Genomic DNA, 26,186 nt, shown 5'->3' with positions numbered 1-26,186 from the left:
ATTTTTTTTTTATTGGTTTTAACTGTGGAATCATATAAATATTTTACATAATTTTTTGAAAAGCCATTCCCCTGCTTCCCCCAAAATAGAAAAGCAAAATGAAACAAAGTTAACTGTGTATAGATTTGGAAGAGGAGCGATTTCAAGGGACTTTATTTTTAAAGATTTTTTTTTGGTTTTTAAGATTTTATTTATTTATTTGGCAGAGAGAGATCACAAGTAGGCAGAGAGGCAGGCAGAGAGAGAGGAGGAAGCAGGCTCCCTGCCGAGCAGAGAGCCCGATGCGGGGCTCGATCCCAGGACCCTGGGATGATGACCTGAGCTGAAAGCAGAGGCTTTAACCCACTGAGCCACCCAGGCGCCCCTAAAGGTTTTATGTATTTGAGACAGAGAGAGACAGACAGCATAAGCAGGGGAGGGGCAGAGGCAGAGGGAGAAGCAGACTCCCACCCAGCAGAAGCTCCATCCCAGGACCCCAAGATCATGGCCTGAGCTGAAGGCAGATGATTAACTGACTGAGCCACCAGGCGGCCGTCAAGTGACTTTAAAACACAATCCCTAGATGAGGGTTTCTCACCTTCAGCACTACGGACATCTTGGGCCAGATCATTCTTTGTGATGGGGTGTGGCCCCGCGCAAGCCCCACGGCAGCGGCACTTGAAGCAAAACTTTGGCTGTACGGTCACGCGTCACTGCTGGGGGAATTAAGTGCCCTGTGTGCAAGTCCACTGGGAGAGTTTGCGAATGTAGGAGGAGAGGCGCGCTGGGCCACAGGCGCCCTTCCATCTGATGGAGAAGTACCAGGGTTGGTCCGGAGGCAGAGGGAGCGAGGACATGTGAGCACGAGGTGTTATGATAAGGGCGAAGGGAGGGATGGGGCAGCTAAGCAGACTGCGGATTGGCTAATGTGATTCATTTCAGTGGCACCTGAGGCACAAGGGCTGTCCCTGGTTTTCCGGTACCTGGAGCTGGGGTGACGAGTGCAGGCGGCCAGTATGAGAGCCCCATGCAGCAGGTGGCTGGGCTGAGAGCTTTGCAGTGCGTGGCCGGAATCTTTTACTCTCGCTGGGAGTTGGCTAGACTCCTGGAGGCAGTCTCGTCAGGGTAAGCGAGGCCCCAGATGTCAAAGCGTCAGACGCACATGGTTAATACAGGGAAGACGACTGGAACCTTGCACCTGTTTTCTGCTGGACTGAGCCGGGCTGCCTTTTCTCTTTGCTGATTTTAATCTGTGCCCTTTCACTGACATAAATGGTAACTTGGACAGCCTTGGTGTGTTCTGTGAGTCTGTCCAGTGGCTCATCAAACCTGAGGGTGGTCTTGGGGATCCCTGACCCAGCTGCCAAAACCTTTAGGGAACTTCACGGTGGGAGAGATAAGGCTGACACCACTGAACCCACTGCTCGGTCACCGAATGTGGGGCAACCAGATGTTCCTCTTCACATTGTGCAACAGATGTATGCAGAATCGCCTAAGAAGTTTTCTTTCTTTTTTAAAGATGTTTATTTATTTATTTACTTGACAGAGAGAGAGAGAGAGAGATTACAAGTAGGCAGAGAGTCAGGCAGAGAGAGAGGGGGAAGCAGGCTCCCCGCCAAGCAGAGCCCCCAACGTGGGGCTTGATCCCAGGACTCTGAGATCAAGACCCGAGCCAAAGGCAGAGGCTTAACCATTGAGCCACCCAGGCACCCCAGAAGTTTTCTTTCTTTTTTGAAGATTTTATTCATTTATTTGAGACAGAGAAAAAGAGAGAACACGCGCGTGCGCGTGAGCAAGTGCATGGGGGTTGGGGGGTGCACTATTCTATTTTTGTATCCATTTAAAATTTTCTCAACATGTTTTAAAAGGAATTTAAAAATTAGAAGCATCCATAAAAATCCTAGAGAAGAACACAGGCAGCAACCTCTATGACCTCAGCCGCAGCAACTTCTTGCTAGGCATGTCTCTAAAGGCAAGGGAAACAAAGGCAAAAAGAAACTACTGGTACTTCATCAAGACAAAAAGCTTTTGCACAGCAAAGGAAACAGTCGACAAAACCAAACAACAACCAACAGGATGAAAGAAGATACTTCCAAATGTCTTATCAGATAAAGGGCTAGTACCCAAAATATATAAAGAACTTATGAAGCTCAACACCCAAAGAACAAATAATCCAATCAAGAAATGGGCAGAGGGGGTGCCTGGGTGGTTCAGTGGTTTAAAGCCTCTGCCTTTGGCTCAGGTCATGATCTCAGCGTCCTGGGATTGAGCCCTGCATCGGGCTCTCTGCTGAACAGGGAGCCTGCTTCCTCCTCCTCTTCCTCCATTCTCTCTCTGCCTGCCTCTCTGCCTATTTGTGATCTCTGTCTGCCAAATAAATAAATAAAATCTTAAAAAAAAATGGGCAGAGGACATGAACAGACATTTCTGCAAAGACATCCAGATGGCCAACAGAGCCATGAAAAAGTGCTCCACATCACTTGGCATCAGGGAAATACAAATCAAAACCTCAACGAGATACCACCTCACACCAGTTGGAATGGCTAAAATTAACCAGTCAGGAAATGACAGGTGTTGGCGAGGATGTGGAGAAAGGGGAACCCTCCTACACTGTTGGTGGGAACGCACGCTGTTGCAGCCACTCTGGAAAATAGTATGAAGGTTCCTCAAAAAGTTGAATGTCCTATGACCCAATGACCCAGCAATCGCACTATGGGTTATTTACCCCAAAGATACAAATGTAGTGATCTGAAGGGGCACCTGCAACCCAGTATTTATAGCAGCAGTGTCTGCAACAGGCAAACTATGGGAAGAGCCCAGATGTCCACTGGCAGATGAACAGACAAAGAAGATGTGGTGTATATACACAATGAAATACTACTCGGCCACCAAAAAAATAAAATTTAACCATTTGCAATGATGTAGATGAAACTAGAGAGTATTATGCTGAGTGAAATAAGTCAATCAGAGAAAGACAATTACCATATGATCTCACTCATATGTAGAATTTAAGAAACAAAACAGAGGATCATGGGGGAAAGGACGGAAAAGTACAAAAAGATGAAATCAGAGAAGGAGACAAACGAAACATTATTAATCATAGGAAACAAATTGAAGGTTGCTGGAGGGGAGGGGGTAGGGGGCTGGGGTAACTGGGTGATGGGCATTAAGGAGGGTGTATGATATAATGAGCACTAGGTATTTATAAGACTGATGAGGGGTGCCCAGGTGGCTCAGTTGGTTGGGTGTCTGCCTTCAGCTCAGATCATGATCCTGGAAACTCAGGATTAAGCCCCATATTGGGATCCCTACTCAGTGGGGAGCCTGCTTCTCTCTCTGTCACTCATCCTGCTCTTGCTGTCTCCTAAGTAAAAACAATCTTTTTTTTTTTTTTTTTTAATTTGACAGACAGCGATCACAAATAGGCAGAGAGGCAGGCAGAGAGAGAGGAGGGGAAGCAGGCTCCCCACTGAGCAGAGAGCCCGATGCAGGGCTTGATCCCAGGAGCCCAGGACCATGATCCAAGCCAAAGGCAGAGGCTTTAACCCACTGAGCCACCCAGGGGCCCCATAAATAAAATCTTAAAAAAAAAAAGGATTGAAGAATCACTCGACTCCACTTCTGAAAATAATAAAGTACTATATGTTAATTTAATTTAAATAAAAAATAAAAATAAAAATTAGAAGCAGTTATCAAATATGGGTTAAGAAACACAAGTTAAAAATACATGATCTAATTAAATGGATGAAATTTAAGAACCTCCCAATATTTCAGAGAGGTGATTTTAAGGCATAGGTGAGATCACAAGGGTTTGAAGAGGTTAAAGTAAAAGGTAGGAAGCCGGATGTCGGAGCGTCCCTTTCAGGTCTTGAGAAAACAGGTGGAGCCCAAGATGAAGCTACCTTTTGTCTGAAGCCTTCAGGGCTTCCCCAGTTTCTGCTCTAAAGTCTAAATGTAGGGGTGGTTTTTGTATTTAGGGGTTTTCTTGGTATTGATTTGACAAATCTACCATAAAACTGTGGAATAAAAAGATACCACCTCTCTCTCTTTTTTTTTTTTTTTTTTAAGACACCACCTCCTTATATTCTCATAAAAATCTTTAAAGACCATCTCGTAAGAGAGAGAGAGGCATAATCTTCTGTGGATAAGAGCTCCTTCTAGTTGTTACTTTAACTGCTGTCATAAACATGGGATTTGGGGTCAGGTAAAGAATCTCCCCGATTAAAGCAGCATATGGGAGAGCCTGGTCTTCAGGGTGTGATGTTTCTGCCTGCTATCTAAAAAGATTTCTTGGGGCACCTGGGTGGCTCAGTCAGTTAAGCATCTGACTCTTGGTTTCAGCTCAGGTCATGATCTCGTGGCTACTGGATCGAGCCCCACATAGGGCTCTGTGCTCAGTGCAGAGTTGACTTCAGGTTCTCTCTCCCCCTCTCTCCTGCTCACTCACTCTCTCAAATAAATAAAATATTTAAAGAATAATTTTAAAAAAAGATTTCTTATGGAAAAAAATTCAAGGATAATTTGTTAGGACAAAAATGTGTTACTTCTGTCATTAAAAAGAATTTAAGAACATATGTTCACATACAAACTAGTACAAGAATGTTCACAGCAGCACTATTCATAACAGCCCCAAAGTGCCAACAACCCTGGTGCCCATCAACTGATGACTGGATAAATAAGATGTGATACATCCATACAACTGAATGTAACTTTTATTCCACAGAAAGGAATATAGTACGGGTCTGTGCTGATTCGTGCTATCACATCACGAATCTTGAAAACATTATGTTCAGTGAGAGAAGCCAGTCACAAAAGACCATGTATTCTGTGATTCCATTTATATGAAATGTTCAGAATAGGCAAATCTTTAGAGACAGAAAGTAGACTGCCGGTGGCCCTAGGGCTGGGGTGGGGGTGGGGTTGAGGGAAAATGGGCAGTGGCTGCAAATGGGCACCCGACTGGGTTGATAAGTGTCCCTTCCCCCAAATTTAGAACAAAAATGTTCTAAAATTGATTGTGGTGATGGCTGTGCAACTTTGTGGATAAACTAAAAGCCACTAAATTATATAATTTAAATGGGTAAATTGTATGGAATGTAAATTATATTCCAATAAAGCTGTTATTAAAAAAACATTCAGGGGCGCCTGGGTGGCTCAGTGGGTTACTTCTGCCTTCAGCCTAGGTCATGATCTCAGGGTGCTGGGATCGAGACCCACATTGGGCTCTCTGCTCAGCAGGCAGCCTGCTTCTCCCTCTCTCTCTCTGCCTGCCTCTCTGCCTACTTGTGATCTCTGTCAAATAAATAAAATCTTCAAAAAAAAAAATTCAAAGCTATACAAAAATGGCGGGCACCTGGCTGCCTCAGTCAGTGGAACGCATGACTCTTGATCTTGGGGTTGTGAGTCTGAGCGCCATGTTGGGTGCAGAGATTACTTAAAAATAAAATCTAAAGGAGGTGGTTGGGGGATTGTGGTAACTGGGGGAGGGGCGTTAAGGAGGCACCTGAGGTAGTGACTGCTGGGTGTTCTAGGCAACTGAGAAATCACTAAATTCTCCCTCTGAAAGCAGTAATACAGGATATGTTAACTAAAATGAATTTATACAAAAAGTTAAAAAATAAAATCTTTTTTTTTTTTTTAAAGATTTTATTTATTTATTTGTCAGAGAGAGAGAGAGAGCACAGGCAGAGTGGCAGGCAGAGTCAGAGGGAGAGGCAGGCTCCCTGCGGGGCAAGGAGCCTGATGCAGGACTCGATCCCAGGACGCTGGGATCATGACCTGAGCTGAAGGCAGCTGCTTAACCAACTGAGCCACCTAGGCGTCCCAAAAAATAAAATCTTAAAAAAAAAAAAAAAAAAAAAAAAAAAAGGCTGAAGAACTTTGAGAAGGATCTTGAATAATCCCAAGAGGGAGAACTTGCCTTGCCGTCAGTGATGGAAGGTATGGAGAGGCCCAGAGTTAAGTATTACATGTTGGTTGCTAGGTCTGCTGCCGATCTGCTATACAGACTTTTGGCCTTTTATTTTTTTATTTTATTTTTTTTAAAAAGATTTTTTAAAATTTTTTTGACAGACAGAGATCACAAGTAGGCAGAGAGGCAGGCAGAGAGAGAGGCGGAAGCAGGCTCCCTGCTTAGCAGAGAGCCGGATGCGAGGCTCGATCCCACCACCCTGGGATTATGACCTGAGCCGAAGGCAGAGGCTTAACCCACTAGTCACCCAGGCACCCCAGACCTTTGGCCTTTTAGACAGAACTCTTTCAGCTGCAAGCTACAGAAAACCTACTCAACCAGGCTGAACCAAAATAATACAAATTTAAGTCACATACTTGGGAGTCAAGGTGAGCAGTGGCATACAGACAAGGTCACGGGAACAGATTTCCTTCTTGACTGCCTTCATTCTCAAGCTGCCCATCGCTGTGTGGTGGCAAAAGCAGCCACAGGCGGTCCCACAACTCTGTGGCCTTTACAGCAGAGAGAGACTCTTCCTGCTAGCTCTCGCAGCAGTTCCGGGACTGTCGGGCTGGCTCCCACTCTCACAGCCGGGGAGAAAGGTCTGCTTCAACCAAGTGCTGTGGGTAGAGCAGGAAAGGGTAGTTCTCCCAGGAAGAAAGGCTGGGTAGAGAAAACCCGTCCACAACACCAAAGGAAGCACTAAAACTTGCAGATCTGAACATCATCTCAGTCCCATAAACACTTGCCAAATCAAAGCAAGAGCACCCAAAACAGAGCAACCACAGAGTCCTTTTAAAGCATCACATTCCACGGTCTTAATTCCATTATTTTAGAGAAGCAATCACACACGAGTCAGCACAGATGCCAAGGTCATCAGCTAGATGCCATTTCAGCAGAGAGAGCGACTTCAATCAAGGATAGACTGTTCCATGTTCCAGAGTTCTGTCTGAAGTGATAGGTCACTCTGGTAGATGGCAGATCTTTTTTTGCCTGACTCGGCCACAAGAAAAGCTCCATCTTGTCCAGCACAAAAGAAAGCAGTGGTCCAGTGTGAAGAGCCGGAAAACTCTGCCACCAACGTGCTTGTTGCAGTTTGCCCTTCTTATTTGAACTGGTGATAATCTGGTGGGTTTCGGATCCAGGATCCGAAGGCCTGCTTTCGGAGCGCACTCCAGGCTTCCTGGTAAGCAGACGCGGCCTCCTTGTACTCGTGGTACGTCTCCAGCTTCCGCAGCCTAATGCACACACACCAGCAAACACACGGGTTCTCCATGATCAGCTCAGTGGGGCGGCCAACTGAGCCAGCGGCCGGACAGATTTCTAACCAGAGACCTAGGAACAGACCTAGGAAAGGGAGGATTTTGGTACGCTTTCCTACAGCAACTCTCTCTATTGTAAGAAACTCACTAGAAAGCAACATGGATTGAAACAGGTGATAGTCAATAATGCTAGTCTTGTTTGGTCCTGGTGGAATCAGACAAATAACTATTTTTAGCTTAAAGTGTTCCGGGAAATGGCTTACTGCAAAGAAGTCCCCTTCCCTGTAAGACTCATGGATGCCCCCTAGGCCTACCTACGACAGACGCTCCAAACTCCCAATGTGTCTCAGTGACAAGCTGAACTGTTTGGACCATACACCAAACTGGACATAATTCTTGCTTCTGTGACCAACATTAGTTATGCTTCTGTCCTTCTCCCAGACCCTGAACTCTGACCCACTCTCAGCCTGAGCCAGCATCAGAATGTGTAGTGAGCCCTTCTTAACCAACTATCCCCCAGCCCCTCCAACCCCACCGTGAATCGACTGATCTCAAGAAAAGACATTTCCCATTTCCTGTCCACCTGTCCCCTCACACTGACTGCGCCTCCCATGCCCCCTTCCCGCTTCTTTCTAGCCTTGCTCACGGCTCCCCGCAAAGGAAGGCTCTTTCCCATCCGCCCTGGAGGCTTACAAACCAAACGACCTCAGAGCCCTCGCTTTGGCACCAGTCCTGCTGCTGCTCTAACGGCCCCTCTTTTACTGCAGTGATCTTTTGGAATCAAGTTTCTCCTGATCTTAGTTCAGAGTTGTTTTCACTGACACATAAAATGTCTGGAGCCTGCCCCCTGGTCAGTTTGATTCATTTTTCTAGACAAAAAAACGAGCAAATGGACTGCAGGGCAGCATTACCGACTATAGTGTGCACAGTGGTGACAGCAAGGGGCTGGGAGAAGTTTCTAGCAACGCCTCAGTTTCCCCACTGTATACTGTATGATAAAAAGAGTTTGGCAGGTCTTGTTGTCCGTTGCTGAGACGGAACCTCCAAACTTTCTCAATTTCCCTGGGGGCAGGAACGTCTTTGTTTTTCATGGTGGACCCCTGTGATTACCCGAGTTTACACTAAACGAGGTGACTCCTGGCGGGCCCTAACCGATCAGGGTGGGGCTGCCATGCCAGAAAGACTAACCACAGAGTCCAGTGGGTCATGCTATCGGTCTGATCTCCTGACCAGAGGGGGAGATGGCGAATGAGTTCGGTCACATCACGTGGCCAATGATTTGGTCAGGCTGACAATGAAACCAGCGAAAACTCTGGACACTGAAACTTGGGTCCCCCTTCTGGCTGGTGATACATAGAGATGTGCTGGGGGGTGACCCTTCTTTTAGCTGGTTCTGATTTATATCCTTCACAATACAAAGTTCAGTACAGTGCTTTCCTGAATTCATGAGTTGTTCTAGTGAGTCTGCAGGCCGTGGTCAGAAGCCCGAGCGGCTTGTGTCTGATGTTGGAAGTGAGGGGCACCGCCCTCCGGTACCTGGTGTCTGAACGGCCCTACCCAGCTGTCCCAGCAGCAGACTGAGAGCTCTCTACGTTCCTGCTGGGCAGCAATTTCATTCACAAGGCTGCAGCTCACAATGGCTGATTTGAACAGAAGAGAAGAGGGTGACGTTCCTAACACACTCTACTGCTCCCCGAACCCTCACGGCAGCCTTGCTCTCCATGTGGAGGAGCGTGAAAGGAGAGCCTGGAACGGGCCAAGCCCCGATTCCTGCCCCACTCCCCAATATCCTCTGTAACGGCACCACTAAGCCAACCATCCTGCACACCTCAGATGTGCGTTGGCGATCAGAGCCCCAGGGAGAGAGGAGCGCACGAGCGGTAATTAAGTGCCCACGGACTCCCGCCAAGGCTTCCTGACATTCGTAAGGCAGAATTAACCCACAAATCTTCCTAAATATGAAAAAACATGGGTCAACAGCGTCACCTGAGGGAGTCTGGCCACTTGTCCTCCGAAATATTGCTTAGCAGTTTCTGGAATGATCTAAAGAGTTCCACTTTGCTGATCCGGGATCTGTTTGGAAGCAGAGGACAAAGAGGTTTATTAGAAGTGTTGAGCGTGTACCAGTCCCTCCGAGATGCTGGGCTTCACATGGAGCTTTCTTATGTTTGAATGCACCAGGGCCCCATTTCCACCTGTTCTTCACATGAAGGACATCTAGACCTGAGTGGGTGAGGGAGAAAAAGCAATCTCATCTTTTTTTTTTTTTTTTAAAGATTTCATTTATTTATTTATTTGACAGACAGAGATCAGAAGTAGGCAGAGAGGAGGAAGCTGGCTCCCTGCTGAGCAGAGAGCCCGACGAGGGGCTCAATCCCAGCACTCTGAGATCATGACCTGAGCTGAAGGCAAAGGCTTTAACCCATTGAGCCACCCAGGCGCCCAGCAATCTCATCTTAAGAAGTGTCGTCAGCAGGGGCGCCTGGGTAGCTCAGTGGGCCTGCCTCTCTGCCTACTTGTGTTCTCTGTCAAATAAATAAAACAAAACAAAAAGAAGTGTCATCAGCAGCAAAATCATCAAGATGACATGCTCATGTGAGGTAAAGGCGGAGATGGCATTACTAAACTCCCTCCAGGACAGCCACAGTCATGCCGGCTACCTCTTCTCAAGGGAGCTGTTCCCTGTGGGAGCTGTGATCATAAAGTCCACTTGGATGAGCTCTGGACACCGAGTCTCCTGATTCTCCTCTGGGCACTGTGCACCTCTGAGACCAACCCTTGGCTTCCACCACAAAGCCTCATGCAGGCCCCAGTTTGGAACATCGGGCAAAGTGAGTGTGGCCAGGCCACCTGGCCACCGGCCCACCGGGGCCTTCTTGCTTTTGGCCATCCACGCTGCCAGGATCTGGCCTGTATGTGCCTCCTTTCCCTCCCTTACACAGCTCCCGAGCTGACTGAGCGTAGGGAAGCATGTCGGCCAACAATGGGCAGTCTCATCCTTACACACCAGAGCCTTCGCCGTTCTCACAGACTGTACCATTAGCTTGGACGCTGTGGCCAAACCGGGATATGTCAAAAAGGGAAGTGTACCATCTGTCAAGAAGTTCCCTTACCTGGCTGTCACCTAGGCTACTTAGCAGGGGGCCCTGAGCCCCCACACGCTGCTCTCCCCGGCCCCTCACGGAGCTGGAATGGCAGCTGGTGCTTGGGAACATAAGGATCCTCTAACATTAAAAAAAAAAAACAAAAAAAAAACCCCAAAGCCAAAAAACTAATGAAACTTATTTTGTTAACAGATTAAAGGAGAAATGTAATATAATCGTGAGAAACTCCCTCACCCCATAAATAAATAAGGGAAATCTTAAAAAAAAAAAAAAAAAAAAGCGGGGGGGTGGGGGGGAGCTCTGGGTGGCTCAGTTGGTTAAGGGCTGGCTCCTGATTTTGGCTCAGGTCATGATCGAGCCCCGCTGCGCTGTGCTCAGGGCAATCTGTTGTCCCTCTCCTTCTGCTCCTGCCCCTTCTCATGCTCTCTCTCTCTCTCAAATAAATAAATAACATCTTTAAAAAATTTTTTGTGAGAAGAAACATGCAGTGAAGCATGTTAGAATTCAACATCCACAGAATGATTTAAAACCATTTAGCAAACGAGAATTAGGAAGAAGACAGTATTTACGGCTGTAAGGGAGGTCTATAAAAACCTGCAGCAAATTCATGTCCTTAAAATCAGGAGTAAGACAAGGGCACTGTTTTTATCCCATGTTACCCAGAAGCTTCTGGCCAGTAAGACAAGAAATAAAAGGAGTAAGGGTAAAAACACAAAAATGACTAAAGTCATTATTTGCCAATGATTGGCAGACTGTCAGTTCTAGCCAGGATAGTACATCAAGGAAAAATAAATAAATGAAAGGAATGGAGGGTTGGAAAGGAAATATTTGCAAAAGATTGCTTACTTTGAAAAAGAAAAAAAAAAAAAGCAACAGAATTCCCAGATAAATTAGGAGAATAAGAAGTTAACAAGGTTGCTGGATACAAACATTAGCTGCAACAGGGAAAAACAAAAACTGATCACAACAGCAGTGAGCAGAAAATGAAATAAAATTACTTAAAATAGCATTGTAGTAGCTGACCTCCAAGAGGGTGATTTTTTTTTTTAAAGATTTATTTATTTGAGAGAGGGGGGAGAAAGTACACAGGTGCGTGCACGGACACACAACCCAACACAGGGCTCAATTCCAGGTGTAAAAGAACACAAAGACTTAAATGAAATATTTTCTTCCTATATTGTATTAGTATACTCAATGTCTCTAACATCCCAGTCCACGTTCCTGTCCCCCACAGTTCTACAGAAGGTGGTTCCAGGATGCCAGCATGAGGGCGTGAGCCATGAGAAAACCTGGGCGTCTTTAGAAGAAACTGACTCTTCCACACAGAATATGAAGCTTCTCGGAAGAAGGGAAGGGGAAATCTTAACAAGATGTCTGCTGTAAGCCTGCACTACCTTCGCCAGCACTTCTCAGCACATTCGTGGGTGAAACATACTTTTAGTAACTAAACATACTTTTAGTTCCCCTTGCTCTGGGGAAATGGAAGCTCAGAGAGGTCAAGTAATTTGCCCAAGGTCACACCCTGGGGAGGAAGCGAACCAGGAATTAGACATCAGTCTCTTGAACCATAAGGTTTCTGTTCTTGCCCCCTCCACTTCCTCCCTTACGGAGTCTGCCTTCTAAACGGAGAGACATCTACAGCCTGTCAGAGATCTCATCATCTACTCCAGTATCCTCATCTGACAAGAGATGCAGCATGGAGGCCTGGAGAGCAACTGGCCTTGTCCAAAGTCATGTGGATACTGGAGACAGAGCATGGGAATGTGAGGTGCTCCCAGTCAACAGAGAGCGCCAACATACTGGAACAAGCTGCAGAACAGCACTATGGCAATTTGGAGAGGACGGTAATTGTGAGCCAGAAGGCCGTGGTAGTTGAGTTGAGGTTTGAAGGTAAAACACACTCTGGTCAGTGGCTAACAGTTGGTCTCCTGAGAGATGCAAACAATGGCCTGGAGCCATGAGGCCCTTGGGAAATCAGGCAATGGTTTCTTACCTGCGACACTAGAAGTACAAACCACCATAGGAAAAAACCAGATAAAACGGACTTCATCAAACTTTAAAATTTCCGTGCTTTAAAGGACCCTTTCAAAAAGTGAAAAGATAACCCACAGAATTGCAGAAAATATGTTCAAATACATATGTGAAAAAAGACTGGCATCCAGATTATACAAAGAAATGTTTCAACTCAACAATAAAAAGATAAACAAACGGACAAAGGATCAGAATAGGTATTTCTCCAGAGAAGATACACAAATGGCAAATAAAATACGAAAGAATGCTCAACATCAAAGAAGCTCCAACAGTTATTAGGGAAAGGCACATCAAAACCACGAGATAGCTCTCATGCCCACTAGAGTGGTTCCAATGAAATAGGCAACAGTGAGTGTCGTAAAGGAAGTAGGGTAACTGAGATGCATACATTGCTGGTGGGAGTTCGAATTGCTGCAGCTGCTACGGAAAATTTTTGGCAGTTCCTCCAAAAAGCAGAAAAGCAAAAAACCCCCAAGGTTATCACAGGACTCAGCAATTCCATGCCACGGTATACCCAGCAGAATTGAAAACATATGCCCACCTAAGAGCTCACTATATAAATGTTTACAGCAGCACCATTTCTGATAGCCCAAAAGCGAAATAACCCAAATGGCCACGGACAAAAGGACTGATGAACAAAAAGCAGCGGGCAGACCCCCACAAAATACCACAATGGTATATAGGAATGAAGGACTGATACATGTTACGACACGGACGAGCCTTGAAAACCTTGCGCTAAGTAAAATAAGCCGCATCCTGTATGACTTTACACAAAGAAATGTCCAGAAAGAACAAATCCACACAGACATCACGTCGATTCATGGATGTCAGGGGCCAGAGTAGGGCCGGGGGAATGACTGCTAAGAGGGGTAGGGCTTCTTTTCGGGGCAGGGAAGATGTTCTGGAATTAGTGGTAAAGGGTGCCTGCAAGGCCACCATCTCCTCCTGCCTCAACCTGCTTACCTGGCCTGAAGGCACCTGATGGCTTTCTTCGTTGTTCCCTGCGGAAAGCCATTGGCAGTGACATCCAGCGGCTGCTCGGGAACTGCGCTCCAGCTGATGGCTATGAAAAGACAAGATTCTAGCTAAAATTCCTCAGTTTCCTGTGAATGTCAGAAGTGTTTTCACAAAAATACTTCCCTCTCTCTCCAAAACAGTCAATGGCTGCCACTCTGATGCCCGACCTCCAGAATACAGTGATATAAAGAGGTTCATCATTCATCATCTTCATTCTAAGACCCAATAACCACTAAGCACTTGTTACAGGCTGGACACACAGTCAGCAGCGCATGGAAACAGAATTTCTCATTTAATCCTTGTAACAATCCCGATAAGAAAATGACACATTGTTTTCTTTCTTTTTCTTTAAGATTTATTTATTTATTTCTTTGACAGAGAGAGAGAGAGAGAGAGAGATCACAAGTAGGCAGAGAGGCAGGCAGAGGGGGAGGGGGGAAGCAGGCTCCCTGCTGATCAGAGAGCCCCATGTAGGGCTTGATCTCAGGACCCGGGATCATGACCTGAGCTGAGGGCAGAGGCTTAACCCACTGAGCCACTCAGGTGCCCTGACACATTGTTTTCATAAGCATACTCTTGTAATCCCCATCTGAACCCCCTTCCCCCCATGCTGGTAACATCAGTTTGTTCTATAGAGCTAAGTGTCTCTCCTTCTTGGGGCATCTGGGTGGCTCAGTCAGTTAAGTGTCTGCCTTTGGCTCAGGTCATGATCCCTGGGACCTGGGATCGAGTCCCACATTGGGCTCCCTGTTTGGCAGGGAGTCTTCTTTTTCTCCCTCTGCACCTCCCCCTGCTTGTGCACTGTCATATGAATACACAAAATATTTAAAACAAAAAAAAGACTGTTTCTTGGTTTGTCTCTATTTTTTTCCCCTTTGCTCGTTGTTTCCTAAATTGTACATATGAGTGAGATCATACAGTATGTCTTTCTCTGCCTGACTTATTTTGCTTAGTATAATACACTCTAGCTACATCCAAGTCCCTCCAAATGTCAAGATTTCATTTTCTTCTATGGCTGAGCAGTATCTTTATTCATTCGTCAGTTGATGGGAACTTGGGCTGCTTCCATAGCTTGGCTACTGTAAATAATGCTGCAGTAAACATAGGAGTGCATGTATTCCTCTCAGTTAGTGTTTTTGTACTTTTAGGGTAAATACCCCTAGTGTGATTACTGGATCATAGGGTAGTTTTATTTTTAATTTTTTGAGGAACCTCCGTACTGTTTTCCACAGTGGCTGCACCAGTTTGCATTCCCACCATTCCTACCAACAGTATAAAGAGGTTCCTTTTTCTCCACGTCCTTGCCAACACTTGTTTCTTGTGTTGATTTTAGCCATTCTGACAGGCATCAGGTGATAGCTCACTGGGGTTTCGATCTGCATTTCCCCAATGATGAGTGACGTTGGGCATCTTCTCATGTGTCTGTTGGCCATCTGGATGTCTTCTTTAAAGAAATGTCTGTTCATCCCTTCTGCCCGTTTTATTAATTGGATTAATTTTAAAGAAATGATATTAAGAATTAATAGAATTCCTTAATTCTATTAATTAACAATTAATAAGTAGTTAATTAAGAAATGATGTTCTTATCTGGAGATGAAGAGCCTGAGGCTAAGACAGGAAAAGTAAGTTGCCTGGTGTCTTGCAGAGCACGATCCTGACTCAGTGTGGTCAAGCCTCCGCTACTGAGGACTCGGGTCAGAAGCTGTCTCCCTGGGCTGGGAAATGCAGCCCCTCTCTGGGCCACTCCATGATCTGTGCAAAAGTTACTCCAGGGCAAGTGGAATAAGGCAGATACTTTACCTGCACCACAAGGAGCAAGTCGGCCTGAGCCATCAGCCCTTCTTGCCTGTACTGCGCTGCGGCTCTGTTCAAACAGTAAACCAGACTGCTGTATTTTCACTTCTTGAACTCCAAAGCCTTTCGGTAGCGCAGAGACGTTCTGACACCTAAATGTGAGGGAGAATGCACTCAGTTTCAGCATGGTCCTCTGGAAGACAGTGTCTACACCTGGGGACCACTTCACTGCCCCTGAGTCTCGGTGAGAGGGTGTGAAAGAACTGAATCTCCTTCCTATCTCTCTGAAGTGAAAAGGATTAGCTGAGTCACGACCCCTCAGAAACTTTAGGGACACTGTGAACTCCAGTCCTGGTACTGGCTTTGAAAGACTGCAAACCCTCAAAGAGCAATATTAACTCGTCAGTATCTCTTCCTAGGGAATCGTCCAAACACACCAGAAACCAAAGCTCTCCTGTAACAGACAAGCTTCGTTTTTCCCTCTTGGGTCTTTCACACCATCTAGAGGCTACCATGATGCTGCTCTGGAACCGAGCAGACAGACTAGGGAAAGCACGGAAAACACCGAAAATGTCTTGGGCATAGTGCTTGGGAGTGCTTTTGTTGAAAACATCATACTGGGCTGTAGTTGTATACCAGAGAATTCATCCATTCTCAGTGTACAATTTAAGGTTTTGTTTGTTTTTTACTATATTCACAGAATGGTGCCTGTCACCATAATCTGAATTTATCATGTTTGACCCCTGATAAGAAACCCAGCACCCATCAGCGGTCACTTCCCATGCATTTCTCCAGCACCCTCCAACCTACTTCTGGATTTGCCCATTTTGGACATTTCGCTCCATGAACTCATACGCTACGTGGCTCCTCTCACTCAGCATGGAGCTTTTGAGGCTTGTCCGTGTGGTAGCTTGGCCAGTCTTTGCTCCTTTTTGGGGCTGATGATCTAACAATCTATTACCTTTTGTTGATCTGTTCACCAGCTGATGCACATCTGGGCTGCTTCATTTTGCGGCTGGTGTGACTCGTGCCACTGTGAACGTTCATGTGTCGGTATTTACGTGGGTACATGTTTTCATTTCTCCTGGGTACACTCCCTGGGTGTGTTCCCTGGCCCTGGTCTCAGGAGCAGTGCAGCCGACACGACAGGCCTCCCCCCAGCGGTGGCCTCTCCCTGCCTTCTTTTATCACAGCCTTAACTGGGCTTAGCCATGCTTCCTTATGGGGGACCACACTTGAGTGATCATCCTTTGTCTTTTATCTTTTTTTTTTTTTAAAGATTTTATACATTTGACAGAGATCACAAGTAGGCAGAAAGGCAGGCAGAGAGAGAGAGGAGAAAGCAGGCTTCCCGCTGAGCAGAGAGCCCAATGTGGTGCTCGATCCCAGGACCCTGAGATCATGACCTGAGCCAAAGGCAGAGGCTTAACCCAATGAACCACCTAGGTGCCCCTGTCTTTTATCTTTTAAAGACATTGATGGTTTTAAAAAATTAGAGTAGCAATATATATGTACGGGGCAGAACAATGAGAAAACAGAGTAACCACAAAGAAGAAAAAAAAATACCCGTAATATCACAACTCAGAGATAATCATACTAGTACCTTGGTATATATCCTCCCAAAATTTTTTTACTATGTGCATATATACTTCACGACCAACACGAACTCATTGTATCTTTAAACTTGCTCTTTAATGGGGCGCCTGGGTGGCTCAGTGGGTTAAAGCCTCTGCCTTCGGCTCGGGTCGTGGTCTCAGGGTCCTGGGATCGAGCGAGCCCCGCATCTGGCTCTCTGCTCAGCAGGGAGCCTGCTTCCTCCTCTCTCCCTGCCTGCCTCTCTGCCTGCCTCTCTGCCTACATGTAATCTCTGTCTATCAAATAAATAAAATCTAAAAAAAAAAAAAAAAAACTTGCTCTTTAAGAATTATGACCATCTCCTGCAACTGTACTACTGATTTACTCAAAAATACAGATGTGGTGAAAGGAAGGGCCATCTGTACCCCAATGGTCATAGCAGCAATGTCCACAATTGCCGAACTATAGAAGGAGCCCAGATGCCCTTCAATGGACGAATGGATAAGGAAGATGTGGTCCATCTATACAATGGAGTATTATGCCTCCATCAGAAAGAATGAATACCCAACTTGTATATCAACATGGACAGGACTGGAGGAGATTATGCTGAGTGAAATCAGTCAAGCAGAGAGAGTCAATTATCATATGGTTTCACTTACTTGTGGAGCATAAGGAATAACACAGAGGACATGGAGAGAAGGAGAGAAGTGAGTTGGGGGAAATTGGAGGGGAGATGAACCATGAGAGACTGTGGACTCTGAGGAACTGAGGGTTTTGGAGGGGAGGGGAGTGGGGGGTTGGGTGAACCTGGGGGTGGGTATTACGTAGATTGCATGGAGCATTGGGTGTGGTGCATAAACAATGAATCTTGTGGGGGCGCCTGGGTGGCTCAGTAGGTTAAAGCCTCTGCCTTCAGCTCAGGTCATGATCCCAGGGTCCTGGGATCAAGCCCCACATAGGGCTCTCTGCTCAGCAGGGAGTCTGCTTCTTCCTCTCTCTCTGCCTGCCTCTCTGCCTACTTGTGATCTCTCTCTGTCAAATAAATAAATAAATAAATAAATAAATAAATAAATCTTGGAACACTGAAATAATAAAATAAAATTTTTAAAAAATTATGAGCATCATTTCAGGTCCAATAGTCATCAATATTAGCTTTAAACTATTTCACTGGTTTCCTTTTCTTTTTAAAACATGACTACACACACAGCTAAATGTCTGAGCACTTTCTTAATTATTTCTTAGGACAAATTCCCAGCAATAGACCCAATGGATCAAAACGTATGGGTATTTTAGTCTCTTCGGACATCTTCTGAGTCTTCTTGGAAAGGCTGTTCCAGCTGCTCCCTCCCCCGCGCCCCCTCCAGGCTCACCTCCCAGTCAGAGCTCTGTGCATCGCCTCCTGGCTGTATGGGCACCTCCCAATCACCACAGCTGATAGGTAGACGGGCTCTTCTAGAAGGTGCATCAACAGTGCCCCCTGGCATCCGAGGACGTTCCACCGGGCCAGCTTGTCACTGCAGGACAGGGAGCAAGTCCGGTCTCCCCGGCCGGGCTTCACTCGGAGCAGCCCCACCTGGTGATACGCAGCACCAGGCTGCCGGGAGTCTCCAGCTTCTCCGGGCACACACTTGGCTCCGGTTCTGTAAACGTCCACCACTCTGACACCACCGGGGGCCGTTCTGGTGACAGGGGCCTGGTCCTGTGCAGGAACATGAGAGCCGCTGACGTCTGGTGTGACTGGGCCACTCTCCTGATGGCCAAAACTCTGATGTTGAGCTACACCGTCAGGAGTCCCGGGCTCAAGCCTCATCTTTTTGGTCATAGGACTACCCAGGCCCTCACATCTCTCTGTGTCCTCAGGAGCTTCCAGGTCACCACTGGCTTCTGATGGCTTACTGGCCCAGTCTATACGGACAGGACAGCAGGGCTGATCTTCAAACTCGAGCATTGGAATGATGGAGGCATCCCCACCTGCAAGAGAAGGGACCTCTTAAAAACCAGTGGTTCTCAAGGTGAGGCCCCAGGACCAGCCACATCAATGTTCCTACGGAACTTGTTAGAAATGCCAATTCTCGGAAGCCACAGTTGACCTGCTAAGTCTGAAACTCTGGAGGTGGTCGCCAGCAGTGTGTATTTTAGCTCTCCGGGTCATTCTGATGACTGGAGAACCACTGTCTGAAACAAAGTCTAATTCTATTTTCCTAGCTAACTTGGGATTAGGCACACTTGCCCAAATTTCCCGAGTAAGATTCCTTCGTGGCTCTATCCTACTAGACCCAGTGAGTCAGGAACTCTGGGGTGGGGGTGGGGGGTCTGGGAAGCAGAATACTTTAACAAAGATCCCAGGTAATGCTCATCACAGGAAGTTTTGGAAACACTAGCTTTGACCAGGGTTTGTCAACATTCATAATACTGATTATTATTATTATTATTATTACTGGGCCACGTAATTCCTTTTGTGGGGGCTATCCTTTACTTCATGGGACGGTTACCAGCTCCTCAGTCTCTACCTACTAGATACCAATAGCATCCCAAGTCTGGTCATCAAAAATGTCCCCAGATGTTGCTAAATGGCCTCTCAGAAGCAAAACCGTCCTGAGTTGAGAACCCTTGATTTACAATGAGCACAGTTTCTCAAGTGCATTTTTTAGAATGTTATCCTGTAAGATGCTTTGGAAAACAAAAGTGGGAGGTTGGTTTCATGGTTAAATATTTGGCAAATATGTTCCCAAATTCCCCATCTTGGAGAATTATGTGCGTATCTTCACAGTAAAGGCTTTGCAGTGAATTACACAAGTGGTGTTTCCCTGTGCTGGGTTAGAGATTTCTGACTCAACTCTGTGCTTAAATAGAAACACAGAAAACCAGAGGTTAGCAAAAAGCACAGCGTCCCCTGGAGAAGGGAGCTACTTCTTCAAACACTAACCTAGTGTGTGTGGCTTTTCTAAAGCGTGTAAATAATACATCTGTAGCCTTTAGAACCTAAGAGTGGGAAAGGCAAGAAATGTAGAACTGGGATTGTGGCCAGAGAGGCTGGCTGGCGGACTTCCAGAGACCTCACAAGGGGACAGTGACTTTGAAGAATTGACTGGGCCCACCTCCCACTCTGAAGGCTCGGAGATTTGATCCAGACAGATGCCTAAACCTGAGAGGCTGACTCATGCTAATAAAACTCACAAGTAAGAGTCTGAAATAGCTAATCCAGGCACCAAATTATCAATTAGTAATGAGGAATAAATGCAAAGGGAGACAGTTACATTCTCCAGGTAATATTCTTTCCTCCTGCACACAAACCATGCGTGGGCACTGCAGTGCAAAAGATGACCTATTAGCCCAGGGCAGTTGGATTGGTGGGTTTAGATTTTTATTTCACAGACCAGTAAAATTTCCAGAAGATTTTAAGATCAACAAAGGGGGTGGTCAATTTTGTATTCCATCAACTACGATCTTTAAAAATCCTAATTATTGCTATTTATTTTTTTTCCTAATTACCACTATTTAAAATAAAAAGATAAAAATCTCATAACCTTTTCATGGAAAGAAATTAGATTTTTTTAAAAAAAAGAGCTTATTTATTTATTTGATTTTTAAAGATTTTATTTATTTATTGGACAGAAAGAGAGACAGAGATAGTGAGAGAGGGACTATAAGCAGGGCATGTGGGAGAGGGAGAAGCAGGCTTCCTGAGCAGGGAGCCTGATGTGGGGCTCAATCCCAGGACCCTGGGATCACGACCTGAGCCAAAGCCAGATGCTTAAGGACTGAGCCACCCAGGCACCCCAGAAATTAAACTTTTTGAAAAACACACTATAGTCCAGATTTTTCCCAGCTGGCTATAGACCAGCCTGTGGACCACTGATCTATGTGGTCTGATTAGTGGGTGAGGCTAGCTGTGATCCACAGATGCATCTCTCTCCATCATAAGGCTACACCTACCACTGGGTCAGCCAAGCCCTAGTTACTCCAAGTGTGGTCCACAGGCGAACACCACTGACATCATGGGGACTTGGTTAGAAATGCAGAACCTTAGGTTTCATCCCAGACCTAATGAATTTGAATCCACATTTTATTAAGATCATTCTTTTGCATTTTATAGTTTGAGAAGCACTGAGTTAAGCAACATCCTTTGGTTCTTGGACCAGGGTATCCAGGGCTAGTAAGAAAGCACAGATGAGCTCTGCCTTTCTCTGTATGTCATTTTCTGGCCTTTGACTCAACTGATTCTTTTCTGAGACTCATCCTTCCTTAAGCTGTATTATATTTTGGATTTGAATTATGACAAGTCTTGACAGCTCTTCTGTCTCTTCAGAGCTAGTACCTATATCTGCTCTAATTGCATGTGTAGTTTTAAAGTTTAATACTTACAGAACACTGTTAGAGCCTTCCTTCCCAAAGGTTTTAGGGTGAGTGAAGTTTACTGCCATCCCTGAGCTGCTATCTAAAGAGAGCAGAAATTCTCCATTTTCAAAACAAAAAAACAGTGGTCTCCTCTAAGCGAAGTCTGGTCTTCCTGCTTGATGCAACCACAGCACCTGAATGTCCCCATTTAACTCGTCAAAATTTAACTTAACTGATCATGACTGTCTACTCTCTATGAGGCTAGGCGAGGGACAAGTCTTACTCCCTGCTGTAGACCCAATGTCACATTGTACCTGACAAGTAGCAGAAAATAACTGCTGAAGGAGTGAATGAATGGACTGAGTTTCAGGATAAATTACTACAGAACTCAGGGCTTTGGACTTCTAAGCCCAACTGCTGGTTTCAGACCTTTGTGGGGTTTCCGCTTGAAGCTTCCCAATCCTGACTGGGAACCGAGAACTACAGTGTCGTTCCTTGATAGAGAAGTGGTCAGGCACCACGGCCCGTTCAGAAAAAGGCAGTGTCCACTGCTTGCAGCTACACTGCAGCCAGACGAGCTTTTCTGAGGAATAGATCTAAGGATAAGAGGACATAAGGAAGGAGACAACGTAATAATGATGCAAAGGGTTGGCTATACTTACAGGGTGTATGGCTGGAGAAAAACACAAAGGAGAGGTGTGGCCTGAGTTTCCAGAGCCCTCTCTGAGTTCCAGGGACAAAGATGCTATCCTCCTTCAGGGCGGCCGCCAAGTGGAGCTGATGGAGAAGGTACCTAATTGGGGCACAAGGTGTGGCCAGAATGAACAGCCAAACACTTTGGTGAAGTGTAAGACTGGCTGGTTGATGATTAAGAGTTACTGCAGACCGATGGGACTGGCAGTGATTTGGAAGTTCGAGGATGATGCAGACCAGTGATTCTCAAAAGTGTGGCCCCTGACCAGCAGCATCAGCATCAGCTGGAATTTGTTAGAAATCCAGGTCCCGCCCCTCACCTGCTGAATCGGAATTTCCAGGGGAGGGCCCAACAATCTGAGTTTTCACAAACATAGGTAATTCTGATGCACACCAAGTGTAAGAACCACGGTCTAGACCAGGGCTAATCAAAGTGTGGTTCACATACCAACATCATCCGTGTTATTCGGGAGCTTATTAGAAATGCAAATTCTGGGGCTCCCCACGGCAGGCTGAGTCAGATTCTCTGGGGTTGTCCCTTTACCTTTGGAAACTCCTCCTGGCTATGACCTCAGCGTGGCTATCATTGAGGATGTCTCCTGTGGCAAAGACAGGACACTAGTGAAGACACAGAGAACCAGTGGCCCTGTTTCCCTGCAGTAGAACACAGCAGTTTCCCCAGCTACCAGGATGGCCATGGAGCTCCTGGAGGGCTGTCAGGAAGTACTGTGATCACTGATGACAATACAGGGCCTCCTCAAATCAGTACTACTGACACCTTGGGTTAGAAAATTCTTTGTTGTGAGGCTCTGTCCTGTGGAACGGAGGATGTTTACTAGCATTCCTGGCCTCTAGCACCAGAGGCAGATAGCATAGTAACGCCCTCCCCTGACGTGTGGCAACCGAAGATGGAAAATGTCTCCAACCACTGCCAGAGGTCCCCCAGGGGACAAAATCTCCCCATAGTTGAGAAGGACTGATTTACAGGAAAATAGATGGAGGAAAGGGGTCCAAATCTTTTGTGGCCTGATATCACACTTGAGCTTGTGGGGATACGAGTCCATCAAATTCAATCCACAGTGGTCCAGGCACACAGGAGGCAAGGCTGGGAAAATGGAGGAAGCAAACCTGGGAAGGAATCTGCTAATGGGAAGCAGGAGGTGAAGATGTCAGATTCCCAAGGGATTTCCATATTCTTTTTGTTGTCCAAATCTCCATCAATTCAAGATTGCTTTAGGGGGGCTTCACACCTAACGGGGAGGAGCTGCTCCAGGGAAATTTTGGTTTGCGCAGGAAAATACCGGCCAACTTCCAATCTATGCAGAAAGCATGTTCCTGGCAGCCTTTGCTCCCACTGTTTATTCTGATTCTTAAAATGAGTTCTGACCTTCCCAGTGGAGTGACAGTGGGAAAGGAAAGGTCAGCCACCTCAGTGATGTGGCCGCTTTTAACAGGATGAGGAGAGGAAAGGACAAAATGCAAAGGGCTTTCCAACGCGCCCTGGACGAAGGCTGTTCAGACCCCACCCGGGCTTACCGCTCTTCCTCATTTTGGACTGGCCTATACATTTCGTTCCTGTTCCCATGGAGACAACTTCCTTCGTCACTGAGAGGGAAAGAAGGAATCATTAGGTGTGCTCCCGTACTGTGAATGGTCCCCAGCCCTCAGGTTTCACGCATGCACACTCCTCCAGGGCCTTTCTATAGGGGACCCAACCCAGGGCTGTGGTTGCAACACCGCAGGCTCCAACCACAAGTACTGCGCCCCCTGCTGGAGAGCAAGGGGAACATGCCCATTGCTGTGGCGGTCGCCAGCCAGGACTGTCCCTGCACAGCCATGAACAATTCTCCTACCATCTCTGACAGGGAGAGGGAGCGCTGGAAGGTGAAAAGGCCTCACCTTGTGCCGGTTTATTAGTGATGCCATGGGCCTGGTCAGCTGCAGGCTGTATCTTCACCACGGCTGCTAGTAATGTCCACTCACGGTTGGGGTCAGGCTTCCCCTGCTTGGGCAGTCTGGTCCTGTAGTGCTCATAACACAGCTGGGCAATCTCATCTGCAGTCCACATGGTCCGCGTTAGTGCTGAGCCAGATCAAAAACCACAACCATCAGAAGAACAGAAAAGAGAAGCAATGCAAGATGCTACAACTTGCCCAGGCGCTTCAATGGGCTTTCAGGGTAGCCTGACAGCGTTCATACTGAGTTTTCTCTATCTGGAACTCTAATGGGTCACTTTCTTCTACTACTTCCCTGTCCCCTCTTCACACACCACCCCCCCTTCTTTTTTTAGATATTATTTATTTATTTGATGACAGAGAGATCACAAATAGGTAGAGGCAGGCAGAGAGAGGGGAAAAAGCAGGCTCCCTGCTGAGCAGAGAGCCCCATGTGGGGCTTGATCCCAGGACCCTGAGATCATGACCTGAGCCAAAGGCAGAGGCTTAACCCACTGAGCCACCTAGGCGCCCCCCCCTCCCCACCTTTTAAAAGCAGGCTTCATACCCAGCATGGAGCCTCACGACAGTCTGAACTCACAATCCTGAGATCAAGACCTGAGCTGAGATTAAGAGTTGGAGGCTTAATCCACTAAGCCACCCAGGCACCCCTCCCCTTTTCATTTTAAGGAAAGATCAAAGAAGTCCCAGTTTCTTAAAGATGTTTCTTTTTAAATGTTGGACATCTGACATGTATCTAATGAATCTGAACCTACTACTCAAAAATAAAAGTGCATGAGAGGGAAGTATCCTTGCTACTCCAATTTTCATTTGGAAGTAGCACATCAGGTATTGCACACCTTAGCTGGATTCGGGCAGACTCTAACCATACAAGGTTTATCTTTCTGGGCAGATGTTCTTCTTTTACATCCTCTTTTTCCGACTTTTTTTCTCTTCTCCGACTTCTTCCAGCAGATTGACTCTTGATCTCCCTCTAATAAATCTCCGATGACCCCATCAAGAAAACAACACTTTAATTTCTCCCATAATGTTTTATGAGGCAGGTGGGAGAAGTGACAAAGCCCAGAGCTTTCTCACCAGTCACCCATTCTCCTTACAGGAGTCTGTGCTGGAGTGTGGGCTTTGGAGTTACCCTTTCTGTATTCTAATCCTGACTTTGCTACCAACTGGGTGATACTGAGTAGATTACCTAACCTCTCTGTTTCTGTGTCTTTATCTGCTAAAACAGGGATCACAGTAGTATTTAATCTATGGGTTATTGTGAGGATTAAGTAATATTTATAAAGAGCTACTGCTACAATGTTAAGCATAATTAATGTCAACTGTGATTAATGTTTCAAAAAGGAACACTTCATGTTCCTGATTGTCTTGAGCCCCCTGGGGAGCAGGGGGCTGCAAAGGCAATGTAAAGCCATGAATAAAAAACCATTAAGCATATTAGATCAGAGAGGCTACTTTCCTAGAAACCTGTCTACTCTTGACTCTGTGCTCACTCAATAATTTCATTTGGACTCAAATGTATGAAAAGCTTCTTAGCAGAAAATGAGATCATATGGTGATGGATACAGCTATGCATTTAAAAAAAAAAAAAAAGGCATTGGGGCGCCTGGGTGGCTCAGAGGGTTAAGCCTCTGCCTTCCGCTCAGGTCATGATCTCAGGGTCCTGGGATCGAGCCCCTGCATGAGGCTCTCTGCTCAGGAGGGAGCCTGCTTCCCCCTCTCTCTCTGCCTGCCTCTCTGCCTACTTGTGATCTCTCTCTGTCAAATGGATGAATAAAATCTTTAAAAAAAAAAAAAAAAGACATTATTGAGTCCCACTGCATGCAGCTTCTGAAAACTGCTATTTCTACAATGAGCTCCCAGCACGTTGTTAAATTAATTAAACAAGAACACCATTAATGATGTGCTATGGTGACCTATAAAGGAAACCATGATCTAAGTCTGTACATGCCTGTAGGTTACAATAGCAAAACGGTAAGGATAACCAGTCACAAACAGTCAGACCCAGGCTTAAACTTTTGCCAACTACCTAATTTCCCTTCTTGCTGTACTCTTTGGAAGTCTCTCCCCTAGATCTGATCTGCAATGTTCCTAACCACTTTCGGTTTGGTGCTGCCTAACTGAAATGGATTTTTGCCCCAAAAAAGGCTCTTACAATTTTTAATATGCTCCCATTTATCTTTTAAGAGTTCTAATGTGGAGGCTGCTGCTGCAATAAATGGTCATGGTAAATCAGACCACAGTGACTGAAAACCAGAATCTGCCAGGAACTGACATAAATTGTGACTTGAAAGTCAGAGAACCACGGGCGCCTGAGTGGCTCAGTGGGTTAAGCCTCTGCCTTCAGCTCAGGTCATGATCTCAGGGTCCCGAATCAGACTCTCTGCTCAGCAGGGAGCCTGCTTCCTCCTCCCTCTTTGCCTGCCTCTCTGCCTACTTGTGATCTCTCTCTCTCTCTGTCAAAAAATAAAATAAAGTCAGAGAACCA

General features: G+C 46.2%; 1 protein-coding gene across 7 annotated transcripts in view; it reads right to left on the bottom strand.

Annotated features, from left to right (window-relative positions):
* Window positions 1-26,186, bottom strand: part of ADAT1 (adenosine deaminase tRNA specific 1) — a 43,823-nt gene that overhangs the window by 17,265 nt on the left and 372 nt on the right. For 2 of the 7 annotated variants that reach the window (XR_014305933.1, XR_014305934.1), the window contains exons 2-10: window positions 23,643-23,825; window positions 23,280-23,348; window positions 22,288-22,342; window positions 21,713-21,843; window positions 18,083-18,683; window positions 15,144-15,289; window positions 13,290-13,389; window positions 9,178-9,264; window positions 6,307-7,167 (exon numbers count right to left, since the gene is read on the bottom strand). Coding sequence is in view for 3 of the 7 variants with exons in the window: in XM_082712273.1 (XP_082568399.1) it covers window positions 7,035-7,167; window positions 9,178-9,264; window positions 13,290-13,389; window positions 15,144-15,289; window positions 18,083-18,683; window positions 21,713-21,843; window positions 22,288-22,342; window positions 23,280-23,348; window positions 23,643-23,825 (1,505 nt within the window). In the remaining 4 variants the exon portion in view is untranslated. Of the gene's footprint in view, window positions 1-5,604; window positions 7,168-9,177; window positions 9,265-13,289; window positions 13,390-15,143; window positions 15,290-18,082; window positions 18,684-21,712; window positions 21,844-22,287; window positions 22,343-23,279; window positions 23,349-23,642; window positions 23,826-26,186 lie in introns of those variants that run through there. The other 5 variants (XR_014305935.1, XR_014305936.1, XM_082712273.1 and 2 more) reach the window with 4 other exon arrangements.

The sequence above is a fragment of the Mustela nivalis genome (assembly GCF_964662115.1).
Source record: "Mustela nivalis genome assembly, chromosome: 18".
NCBI classification, from domain to species: domain Eukaryota; kingdom Metazoa; phylum Chordata; class Mammalia; order Carnivora; family Mustelidae; genus Mustela; species Mustela nivalis.
The sequence above is the reverse complement of the archived record's forward strand: the minus strand, read 5'-3'. Positions and strand labels throughout refer to the sequence as shown.